This window comes from Vespa velutina, chromosome 6 (assembly GCF_912470025.1).
Source record: "Vespa velutina chromosome 6, iVesVel2.1, whole genome shotgun sequence".
Taxonomy (NCBI): Eukaryota; Metazoa; Arthropoda; class Insecta; order Hymenoptera; family Vespidae; genus Vespa; species Vespa velutina.
Window position 1 is genome coordinate 2,840,959 of NC_062193.1, and position 13,277 is coordinate 2,854,235.

General features: G+C 32.1%; 2 protein-coding genes across 15 annotated transcripts in view; both read right to left on the reverse strand.

The window, feature by feature from the left end:
- LOC124949704 (Down syndrome cell adhesion molecule-like protein Dscam2) overlaps window positions 1–4,737 on the reverse strand; it is a 166,382-nt gene extending 161,645 nt beyond the window's left edge. For 5 of the 13 annotated variants that reach the window (XM_047495293.1, XM_047495295.1, XM_047495297.1 and 2 more), the window contains exons 1-2: window positions 4,588–4,694; window positions 3,238–4,369 (exon numbers count right to left, since the gene is read on the reverse strand). The gene's annotated coding sequence lies outside the window, so the exon portion shown is untranslated. Of the gene's footprint in view, window positions 1–3,226; window positions 4,370–4,587 lie in introns of all 13 variants that reach the window. The other 8 variants (XM_047495294.1, XM_047495290.1, XM_047495292.1 and 5 more) reach the window with 4 other exon arrangements.
- Window positions 4,738–8,121: 3,384 nt separating this feature from the next.
- On the reverse strand, window positions 8,122–13,054 carry LOC124949749 (solute carrier family 12 member 8). Of its 2 annotated transcripts, XM_047495403.1 has the most exons (10): window positions 11,624–13,049; window positions 11,372–11,552; window positions 11,149–11,294; window positions 10,851–11,082; window positions 10,578–10,779; window positions 10,269–10,503; window positions 9,872–10,189; window positions 9,635–9,790; window positions 9,379–9,557; window positions 8,122–9,292 (listed from the first exon to the last, which is right to left on the reverse strand). In XM_047495403.1, exons 1-10 carry the CDS (start codon window positions 11,810–11,812, stop codon window positions 9,133–9,135), a joined length of 1,998 nt encoding a protein of 665 aa, XP_047351359.1. In that variant the 5' UTR covers window positions 11,813–13,049; the 3' UTR covers window positions 8,122–9,132. The 2 variants fall into 2 exon arrangements, with proteins under 2 accessions (XP_047351359.1, XP_047351360.1); XM_047495404.1 differs by lacking the exon at window positions 9,379–9,557 and having other exon boundaries at window positions 9,139–9,292; window positions 11,624–13,054.
- Between the last annotated feature and the right edge of the window lie 223 nt (window positions 13,055–13,277).

Here is a 13,277-nt window from a genome sequence, read left to right on the forward strand (position 1 = left end):
TGGAATGTTTCTTTTTTGTTTCCCTCTTTTTATTTCTTTTTTCTTTTTTCTTTTTTCTTTTTTCTTCCTTTTTTTCTTCTTTCGCCTGTTTTTCTTTTTATGTACAAGCACAAAACCCCGTTCCTCCTTTCATCGCGCATGAATATCGAGAAAAAAGGAGACAATTGAAAAGACGAGAATACGAGATATATAGAGAAATAGAGAAAAAAAACAAATAGAGAGAGAGAGAGAGAGGACGAAACACTTAAAATTGTAAAATTAATCTCATCTCAATTTCATGAAAGAGAAAGAGTAATCTTTTTAACAAAAAACGGACTACACGAATCTTAAAAAATCCATCGTCGACGATAAACGACGACGGCGACGACGAAAAGAAGAAATTTACAAAAAAAAAAAAAGAGGATAAAACGAGACAACAAACAAACGACGCGTCCCTACGTAGACTCAAGAAATTCAAGACTTTTTCGAAAGAACTTTTTTACGCTGGACGGTGTGTGTGTGTATATATATATATATATATATATATAACATGCACATACATAACTCGGAAAAGCCGCTTAGATACGATAAAAGCGCCGTAAAAGGAATCCAAGCTCATTCCGCGAACGAACTACTCTTCCCAACGCGTTAATTGTAATGGTATTAATTACGATAATGGAGAGACGTTCTCTGTCTCTCTGTCTCTTTTTCTCTCTCGTTCTCGTTCTTTTACTTTTTCTTCCCTCTCTCTCTCTCTATCTATCTATCTATCTATTTATTCATTTGTCTCCCTGTGGCGAAAGTACAGCATCAATTAAATGGATATCTCAAACGAAAAATTCTAATAAGCTTGTGGAACATCTTCATTCAGAAGTGTATCCAAAGAGAATAAATCCAAAGAGGGAGAGAAAAAAAATCGTTGTACAGGTGCACTCAGGTGAAGCCAAAGTCAACCAGGATGGGTGTTACTATCTTTTTTTTTCTTCTTTTCTCATCGACGCCATCCAGCAGCGAGTACTACTCGAGTATACATTCGATAGGGATGAACTCTCTTAGAAGGGAAGAGGGAAACAGAAAGAAGAGGGGGAGTTCAGAGACACGAGAAGAAAGAGAGATTCCCTTCAAGCCAGTAGTCGGTACTTCCAACGCATCGGCAGAGGGTTAAAAAGAAAAAAGAAGATACCATGTGACGAGGGTGAATAAGTGGAAATATTTCCAAAAAGGCAAGTAGAAGGCCATTGTTTCGAGGAGAGCTCGAAAAAACTTTTGTTCCCTCTCTTTGTCAGCTTGGATTTGTGGAACGAACAGGACTAAATAGAGAAAGGAATAAGAAGGGAGAAAGAGAAAGAGAAGGGAGAGAAAGAGAAAGAGAGAGAGGGGGGAGAGAAATAGGATGCAAAGAAAAAAAAGGAAGAATAGTTATGACCTGGCGTCAATCGGTGTCCGGCCTTCCATGTCCCAGGAATCAGAGTTAAATAAAGTCGAGATGAATTAAAAGTTTTCAAAAGTTAAGAGTGGGTAATGCGTCGGCGTTGATTAAAAGCAAGAGTTAGTCGGTGAACTACATTGAATTACTATTTACAATGATTTTTACTTTCAAAATCATTCTCTTTGTATTGTGTTTTTCTTTTTTCCAAATTACAACGCACCGTTTCCCCAGATCTCCGCTGTTTCTAATAACGAATCTAAAACATTACTGTCGAGATTAAGTTATTAACGGACCGTGGAATCGTGGCACTTTTCAAAGTGACATAACTTATCACTATATTACTATTATACGATCATTAAAAACAAAGAATGATGGGCTGCCATAAAGCGGAGTTAACTAGGTACAACAGTTAATTGGGCCATTCGTCATTATTACCATAATGCCTTGCGATATTAACTCAGATTTAACATCTAAAATTGTCGGCAGCTAGCGCGACCGTTCACCGAATGATTCATTGTATTTATACGCATATGTTAAATAGGTAAACCTTAACCGCGTTTTTAAATCTATCATGATAATTGCAATTTCATATCTTTTCTTCCTTTTATTTTCTTTTTTTGTTGTTATTGTTATCTAATTCTTTCCTCAATTGATATTCTTCTTCTTTTTTTATAACGTCCAAAAATTATCTCGACGATCGCAATTTCTTATTCCGTGGAAAGGTCGGAAAACGATAAAGGGATATACGTATCGTCACAATTTCGGCACCGTCATAACCGACGCAACATGAAATGTGCATGATCCAGAAGCAAGTTTACGATCTTGCCCAAAGACGACGAGTGCACGTTATTATCTCGACGAGGCATGTCCAACCGAATGCTCATATAAATTCTATATCTCGTGATTTTATTATCGACGTAAAAATTTATTATAGCAATCCTCAAGAACGATGAAGCCTATATATATATAGGAAGGTCCCATAGAAATTCGTTCCCCATAACTTTTCCCGCTTTGTTACTAAAATTTGAATCGATTAATGATATCTACATACACACACATAGTTCCGTCGTATTAATCTTTCTCACCTAACTCGATATTTGCGTGTCTAAAATGAATTGTTCTCGCTCGGCCATGAGTATAGTTGAAAGAAAGAAAGAAAAAAAAAAAAGAAAACGTAATAACGACGTGAAAAAAAAAGGAACGTCATGTCTTTTTCTTGGATCATCATTGACACTAATTCACGTCACGGATGATTGACGATTAATTTGAATACAAGGAGAATAGATCGCGTTGCATCGTCATCTTTAGAAAGAACAGCCATTAGCGTTCGCGCGTGAAAGCGCGAAGTGGTCGTTCATTCATGAACTCGCCTGACAGTGTCGTGGCTCTTACTACTATTATTATTACTACTACTACTACTACTACTACTACTACTACTACTACTATGACTATTATTATTACTATTACTACTACTACTACTATTACTACTACGGCTATTATTATTACTACTACTATTATTACTACTACTATTATTACTATTACTACTATTACTATTATTACTGCTACTACTACTATTACTATTATTACTACGACTATTGTTATTATTGTTATGATTATTATTATTATTATTATTATTATTATTATTATTATTATTATTATTATTATTATGATTATTATTATTATTATTATCATTATTATTATTATTATTATTATTATTATTATTATTATTATTATTATTATTATTATTATTATTATCAATGATGCACTATTTCTAACAAGCTTACTACCACTACCACTTTTACACTTCTCCAGCAATACCATGGGCTCACCAACATCGGTTAAGCGTTCTACCGCAAACCGGCACCATCACACCACCAAGAGTACACTACCACCATCGAACAAAGTCCCGTAACGGCGCGTTCCTCGCGTTCTTATCCGAGGAGTTTCGAATAATCTCCACACACGGCGTGCACCTTCGATTCTCTCTCGAGCAAACGCGTTCTCCTATCTACGAGTCCCGCCAAAATTTAAATCTTTTTTCCCATACTTCGAGAGATCGACAAGTTTATTCTTTTTTTATTTTCCTTTTTTACTCTTCTCCCAAATGTCCCTTTCTCTCTTTCTCTTCGTTCATTCGCTGACGCAAAATATATTATAAATTATGAAACATGTTATGTGAACGACGACCTCTTAAATATTCTAAAAAAAGAATATCGACGCGATATCGATTACACGGCACCTCGTTACTGCGACTCTTTGCGAAACGACATTTTCCTTCGCGAGATTAACGAGATTCTTTTTTTCCTATACCGGCATGGCCCACCCTTTAACCCTCCATTTCTTTTTATTTTTTTCTTTTTATTTACGAGAAACGAGGAAGTAAAAAAAAAGAAAGAAGAAAGCGAATCGACGATTCTATTATTCCCGTTCGACGAGGCTTCGTGCTGTGTCATTGTGTTCGGCCAAAAGCTATGGGAGAAAAAGGAGTAGGGATGGAAACACTGTAACCCATTAATCACATGATCTTTCGCGAAAAGAATCGTTTTTGATAATCGAACGACGGAATATCGACCAGTATCTCCCAAACGTCGATTAAATCGTAGACAATATAAATAACAAGCGTAACTTTTTCATGAAAAGTTTTCACACGTCACGAATTCCTATACTTTCGTCCGTGCAGTATCATTAAAAAGAATATCATGAAGAGACGAAGAAAAGATTCAAATTCAAATTCTCTATTTTAACGCACTAACTTTGAGCCGTAGCCACGTGGTTCGAGGGCTCACTATACTACCCTCCTTTCAAAGCTCGACTTTTTCTAAAGACAACAAGAAAAAAAGAAAAAGAGAGAGAGAGAGAGAGAGAGAGAGAGAGAGAGAAAGAATCCACTAAAAATTCATTGATGACATCACGAAGAACGTTCTCCTCGCATCGGTTTCCATCGATCTTTCGAAGATCACCCTTTTCGTTTGTTAAGTCGATGATTGACGCGTTACGATGATAATACAGATAAAGGTGAGAAAAAGAAATAGATAGACAAAAAGAGAAAGAGAGAGACTGACAGACAAAGAGAGAAAAAGGAAATAGTCGTCATCGTTTTCGAAAAAAAAGAAAAGAAAATAGAAGTAACGGAAAAAATAAAATAAAATAAAATATATCAAGTGCTATTTTTCTCTCACCGGTGAAAAAATAAAGAGATAGAGGAGATAGAGGGAGAAAGACAGACAGGCAGCCCTCGCAGCTTCCGCTGGAGCTCCGACCGTAACACACGTCGGTGGCTGGTCGCGTACTGAAGTTTCCACTGCGAATCCGGCATCCGACTAGATCCCACACCGGGCATCCAACCCCACCGCTATACATTCTATCTCTGTCTCTCTCTCTTCCACCACCTTTCGCCGGTGAAAACTACCCCCTCCATTTGGAACCTCCACCTACCACTCGAAACCGTCACCATCCCCTATATACCGTCTCCCACTACTACAAATCTTTCTCTCTCTCTCTCTCTCTCTCTCTCTCTCTATCTATCTATCTATCTATCTATTCTTTTATTTCAAATCTCTATATCTTTCTCTCTCTTTCGAGCCGCTATGACACCTAAGCGTACACGTACGAAGATACCGTATATTAATGAAGTGCTTTCTTCTTATGTCATGGGAAATAGGAGAGAAAATCCTGTTGCGGGTAGTCGACACGTCCGTTTCCTCTTCTTATTAACGAAAAGAAAAAGAACGAAAGTGCACGATAGCTTGTCGTCTCATTAAAACAAATCTATCTGATCTTTGATTTTATAGTGAAGATTTCTCTCTCTTTCTTCCTCTCTCTCTCTCTCTCTCCCTCTCTTTCTCTTTTTCTCTCTATCTCTCCTACTCTCTCTACTTTATTGATCAGTAATTTCCACATAATTTTTAAGTGACTATCCTTTGAACAACGAGATGATAATGACGATTCGATTACGTCGATATCAGTTGATTAGCGTGCTCTAAGTACCTAAATATCTATTGACGTCCGATATTAATTAGAGAAAATTTGACGTAGATATACGCGGCAGTCGTAGCCATGATAGATCGAAGCCATAACGGATTATAAATATTTAATCTGTCGTATTGTTTATTGTCGTATCAAACAACAAATAGCATTTCATCGAACGTCAAATACACTTGAATAATGAGATAATATAAATTTTCGTCAAACGTATCGTGGTCATCGATCGATTTAATATCACTATGTTACATTATCTATGTATATATCATATATACACATTGATTTTATATCCTTTTTATTATTTCAATTAATAATTGCTAATATAACTTGTTAATCTTCGATATTTAAAATCCATTCGATCTATGGGAAAAAGAATTTCAAAATGGAGCAAGACAAGATGATGGTTTTTTCATCAATTTAAAATCAATTCGAAATGCAACGTAAACGTGTATAAGTTTACGTCAGTAAATGCATCGGAAACTTCCAAGATAGGGAACTGATCTTGTGGTTGTCCAAGGTGATTAACCCTCTCATATGTAGGAGACCCTTACGTGATTGTATTAAAATACTTTATAGCATCAAAATACGGAATAATTGGTAACGTAGATATAAAAAGATATTTCTTACTTAAAATATTTCTTAGTTAAAATATCTTTAAGTAAGATATTTGCACAAAAAGTATACTTTAAATGCACTTATTCAACATTCTGCGATCTCTCACAAGATCTTTTATCTTTTTTTTTTCCTTTAGGAGTGTTCATCACCTTTCGCTTTAAGTGTGTGTGACTTTAGCGACAAGTATAGACAAAATATGAACTACAAGTGCAAGCAGGGAACACCATCTTCATCATGCGCCTATCGTATCAGTATAAACTTGTGTAAGTTATAGCTCTATCACACGTAATATAACAACCGAGTTGGTGTAGATTTGAGCAAGTGTTATCAGTAGGCTATGAACTCATACTTTTCAGTTCCTCAGATTTATATTCTTCTTTGATAGTAGTGTACCTCTTGCAATAATAGATATTAGATACGACACAACATCGATACACATCTACTTTATGATATAAATCCATAAATAATAAATGAATATAATTAATCCACATAATAACTATTATATAAATTTGCGACAAAAAAAAATAAAATTTTATCGAATATTTTGTAAAGAATAATAATTAGAGAATATTTATATATCAAATATTATTTTATATAATATTTTCATCTTATTACTATTCTTATTGTTATATTTTGATATTATATATTATTATTATTAGTAGTAGTGATAGCAATAGTAGTAATAGTAGTAATAAAAATAATATAAAATGGACTACGATAAAAAAAGCAGCGCTGTAAGTTCTATCTCAGATAATATAAAAACGAACTCATGTTTCAACTTTTATTAAAATAATATGTAATATATACATAAAGTAATATGTATACATTTATACAAAAAAATATATGTAAAAAAAAAAAAGAAAAGAAAAATAGAAAATTGACTGTATTACCTACTTTGAAACCAAAATTTTCTGCATTTATATCAATCTACATGCTTTTTGTTGTTCTATTAAACGTTGCTTTTGAAACTTTTATATCGTTAGTATATAAAATATAAAGGGAACTACAAATTTTTCTAAAATTTGAGAAACTCAGGAATTAAGACTCGTTAACGTGAACGAATGAAAACATATTTCTTTATTTTTGCCATAGAATCGTCTATCCAAAGCTCATTAAAATTCCCGAATGATTTATCATTACTTCTCCGTTTGTTTCTCGAATTTCTCACATTCGGAAAGGATCAGATAATCTGAACATAAATTTACGTACACGACAGGCAGGCAATCGTCTATTTCACAAAAGAAAAAAAAAAGTTATAGCAATCAAGCATACATATGAAAATTAGTAGTGGGGATATGGTCTTCTCTTTCATCTCAAATCTCAAAGGGCGCCACTATACGAAACTTATTTGTCACGAAAAATGTCGGAAATAGCATTTACATCACGAATGAATCCAAACGTTAATTCTTAACCGATTTTGAACGTGAAAATCATTTCTTCGTATTTTTTAAAAAACTTTATTTTTAGGCATAAATTATTCTTGAAAGAAAACACTACTTTTTTATACGATTTTTTTCAAAGTAAATAAAACTTTTTCAAAAATTCGAAAAAATCATCTCCTCGTTTAAACCTTCATCTTTAAAACGAGATCTTGTTCATAAAAATCGGTTAAGAATTACACGTGGACTCATTGTTGGCGTAAACTGTTATAAAATTAGCGGTGATGAACAGCCTATACTATTAGATATCATGTGTTACAATTATTTTCGTGCATGCATGTATTCGTGGAACTTCAAATTTATTATTTTATTTTAACCGACAAATTTTAATAATTCAATTATTTTTTATCAAATAATACCATCTATTACGTGTAATACATAATTCCATTTGAAATATATCGATGAAATAAATCCGATAACGCGATACAATGCAATTAAATAAGTCCTACGTATATATAATAAGATGTTCCAGAATAAATGGGGAAATATTTTAGAGACGACTTCAGCACAAAAAAACTAGGAACATTTAATCAAAAAGGTCCTTTAATTAAAAAGAAAAAAAAAAAGAATTCATCTATATTCATTGAAACAATGCGTGAAGTAATGTGAAAAAATGCACAAAAAAAAAAGTCAATTTTTCTACCCTAATAAACGAAGGATAGATAATAGAAAAGCATTTATTGATTTTTTTCTTCAAATGTATTTATCTTGATTGTACGTTTCATCACTCTTCTGACATTTATAAAAATGTTAAATAATATATAAATATATTATTAATCGTTATTTACAGAGCACTTATTTGAATACTTACAATTAGTACAAATTTTTACGTTTGCTTATATACAAACGACTCTAATCTATGATTAATAATAATCATCTTTTATATTTAATATAAAAGAATAAATATAATCTCATTCTAAAGCTGGGATAAATTCTAAAACAACTCATCGAAAGATGAAAACGTTATTTGCAATCCACATTAAATGCATTAATAATTCTGGCAGCATCGTATATCCTTTGTGCGTGTAATTTATTCTAATTGTAAGCTATTAGATATATTAGAGTTATATGTCCTCAGTTATTGGTAACATCTCACGTTTTAAATATCGTGAGACTATTGTACTATTATAGATTTTTTTAAAATTCTAACTTCATTTTGATCCATTAATAGTTTTTAATTTTAGATTAAATTTATGAAGCGATTAATTGATAATTTATTCAGATTGTTATTATCATTAAAGATTTTTGCAATTCCGATTAGAAACCTTCCACACTTTAACTACGTATATCAAATCTTATATTATTTTTCCGTACTCATTGAATGTACCACTGAAAATGATATTTTTATGTTTTTTTGCAAAATAAGACTAATCAACGATCAATGCATTTTACGCTTTGAAACATATTTTTAAGCGGACATAATATATTTTTAATTCGACTAGTTGTATGTGTGCATCTAACACGAATTACGACGATGAAAATATAAACAAGAAGAGTAACATAAAATTATATATATACGATACAAACACACAACACAGATTTCTGATGTTATATAGCTTTGTTCTTAGGTATTAAACAAAAATTATGAATATATTAAAAATCTCTACATAACGTCAATTAGATTGTGTATCTTATTATACATATCAGTTATAATCATACGTATCAAAGAAAAATTCCATAAATCGAAATCTAATCGACGTTTACGTATTGACCTGTAACTGTAGCCGTTTGATGATATCGTCGTCTTCCAGCAAAATCCTCATTTTCTTCGTTCAATTGTGCAGAACAAATTTCAACGCCCGGTGGTACAGGTGTTACAACGATTTGTTCATAATCATAAACCTTTCTCCTATAACGAAGAAACAGATTTACAAAATGCAATCAGATTTTCAACAATAGGAAATATTACGAATTAATTACGAGTCGCTTAATTACCCCATAAGTCTTAACAATGAAGTTCTTAACCATTTAAAGAATTGAAACTCAGCAGAAACTCCAGGCTTTACGGCCGGATTAGCATGACCTACATAACTCCATACAAGGAAAACGACAACAATGTTTGCGATAGCATAACCCCAATGAACCAGAAACATGATGAATAATTTTACCAAACACTGTAAGATTCATTAAAAGCTAATGTATAGTATTTTATTATATATCTAATACGTATATTTTTTTGCAGAATACTTACACCTAAGAGTGAAAACCATCTATTACACAAAGGACTATACCAATTCCCCAATTTATTATGTATATGAACTTTTCGTTCGATAGAACTTGTACTGTTTTCTTCTAAACTCGGCGATGAATCTACATATCCATTGTTTTCAGAAATGCTAGAGCTTCTCTATTATATAAAATATTTCGTTTTTTATCAAATTTATTACTTTATAATAAACGTATTTTAGATAAACATAGACACACTCACCAAATTTTTATGCCTTATTCTCTCAGGAAATAAACTATCTAAGTCATTATCTATTTCCGTTAAAGAATTATTCCTACTAGCGGAACCATAATTACGATCAAATGTCGGAGATTGCGTTCTGAATCTTTGTTCTCTCATATATCGAATATCAAAAGTTTGAGCAAGCGCAAAATAAGCGTAATCTAAACACGCATATGTTAGAAGGAATGGCATCGTTACAATAGGTGCAAGAGTATTAATTTGACCAGTAATTATAAAAGTTAATGTAACTGCAGCCACGACCAACATAGCATAAATAGGCACCTTATTTGGTCCTCTCTAAAATAATTTGTATGATGAATTTGTTATCACTCTATTTGCAAAATCTTTTAAAACGTTATAACAATATTGTACTTACTCCTCTTTGTAAACAACTTATTCCTGGAATAACATTCTGACTAGCTATAGACTGAAGAACACGAGGTGTACCATACATTGCACCTAAACAACTACTAAATGAAGATACATAAAGACCAGCAAGAAGAAGTACTGAAATTGCAGAAACCGTTGATGCTATCATAAAATTTGTAAGAAGAGCAGTCCTAGTACATGTTGCTGCCAAGAATAGTGAGAAACAAAGATATAGTACTGTTCTGAAAATAGATCCATCATATTATTAAATTAAATATTCATTATATTTCACTTTTTTTTTATCAACAATTCCTACCCAGTTCCCAAAGCTGCCAATGTACCATGTGGTATATCAGTTGATGGATGCCTCAAATCACCACTCATATTAATACCGGCTAAAACACCAGTAACTGTAGGAAAAAAGACACCAAAAACTGTGAACCAATTATAACCATCTTGATAATCAGGAAAAGTGTTGTTTCGTAAATTTCCAGACAACCAGCCCTCAAATCCAGCATCTGTAACAATTAATTATAAATATTATCTGTCAGATACATATATTATATTATAACTTGACAAATAATCTCACTGGGATCTTCGTGTGTGAAACTTCCAACCATGAAATCTACCCCAGCAAGGAGTAATATTAAAAGAAGTACGAACTGTAACTTAATGACCCACTTTACACCTGCTATATTGATCGCAGATAACAAAATAACAGCAGCACAAGCAAAACCTCTCTGGGCCCAAGCAGAATCTAAACCAACTAAACCTGCCATAGATTCTCCAAATCCTAGAACGTTTAAAGCACAACCTACAGCCTGAAATAAAATTTATAATATACTCTATTTCATTTCTTAGTAACTATTACACTAATTATTTCCCACCTGTCCAAAACAGTAAAGAAGACCAATGGATCCACCAAATCTTGATCCTAATACATGAGATAACAAAAAGTAGACTCCTCCACTTTCTACTCTACATCGTTCACATATACCCACTGCAGACAATACAGTCACTAGTGCAATACTAACTGAAAATATTATGCTCAATAAGATATAATATAAAGACACTTTTATAGACACTTATATGTGGTCTTATTACTATTACCTGTGGAAAAAATGATCAGTACTGCATTTAAAGCTCCAGCTTGACCAACTATCCAACCAGATCTTAAAAATACAATAACTCCAAAAATATTGATTAGACAAGAAGTAAAAACACCATCCCAAGTACCAAATAATACCGGTTGTGATATAAAAAAATTGGATTTCCACCATGGATCAGCACTCTGATAATATATAATATTAAAGAAATAAAATAAAAAAATTAGATATTGTTATAATCTATTAAGATACTTACATACTCTTGAGCAAACAATTCATTTGCTCCAGTTTGATACATTTCTGAACCAAATTCTTCATAACTTCCATTATTTCTTTGTGAATTTCTTTGCATTTCTGTATTATGTAAACCATATTTGGACCAATCAACATTTCTGTCATCGTTAGGATCCCTACTTGAAACTTGATCTTCGTTATTTGGTCCCATTATTCCTTATTATAGCAGTTAATATAGATATTTCAGTCACAAAATTCTCATTGAAATATATCTATGAAAAATATCTACTCTTCTTTCAATGTCAAATCCTCTTTTAAATAAATTAAAAAAGTTGCCCATTAAATCACAGTGTAATAACTATTACTACTTTAAACAGCAATGTATTTGATGTATTCGTTGAGTAAAATCTTTCTATATCGCATATTTTAAGGCATATGCAACTAGCTGAATTTTATATAATTGAGTAAAATATAACATAACATTGGACACATTAATATTAATAAGAAAACTTAAATATATTTAGACACCAGCATATTTGTTATAGGTTAGGAAATATGTTTCACTAAAGACACGCAGTTTTCAATATTGTTTTCATGCACAATAACATCTCGAAATAAAATCCTCGATAACTTCTTTTTTATATCAATATTTTAGATCACTGCTATCGAGTGAAAGATATCGCGAAATGGTGACGTGTATTTCCAATGTACAGCAACCATGTTGCTTTCTATAATATTAATCTGCGTTTGACTATACAGCTAACTGTAGATACATTAGAATCCTGTGTGTTCCGTTCAAAAATGAACGCTGACATCACACTTGAGACATTTCCAAGTATTCGAATGTTGCTTAAGACTGTTTATCACTCCTGATTTTATAATGGTTTACGCCAACAATAAATTCAGCAATAATTCTTCATCAATTTTGATGAATAAGACTACATTTTAAAGATGAAAATTCAAGCAAGGACATAGCTTTTCAGAAATTTTAAAAAAGTTTTATTTTCTTTGAAAAAAATCGTCTGAAAGAATGGTGTTTTTTCGAAAATAGTTCATACATAAAAATAAAACTTTTTCAAAAATCCATAAAAGCTATGTTCTCGCTTAAACCTTTATCTTTAAAATAAGACCTTGCTCATCAAAATCGGTTAAAAATTACTCCTGGACTCGTTGTTGGCATAAACGCTGTTTTCGACATTTTTTGTGAAATAAAAGTTACGTATAGTAACGCTCTTTGAACTTTGCGGCAAAAGAAAAAAAGTTTCTATCTCCTGATTTTCATATAAACGCTAGAATGTGTGTATTTTGTTTCCGTAAAGTAGTTGATTGTTGCCTTGTTTGTATGCGTAAACTGATACTCAAATTTTGTTATCTATTCCAAACGCAAGGAAACACGTGTTTTGTCATGCTCACACGGAAAAGCCATGATTGTAAATCATTCAGGCATTTTAATGAGTTTTCGACTGATGGTTCTATGAAAAAAATAAACAAATACGTGTTCATGCTAAAGAATCATAAAAATAATATATAATTTTATAATAATTTCATAATTATTTTAACGATGTATAATGTACAGGAAATACAGTTAACTAATATTTAAACAATAATACATTTGCTTAAACATTTCATAGCTCAAAATACGCGTTAAATATAAAATAGAATTAAATTAATATTTA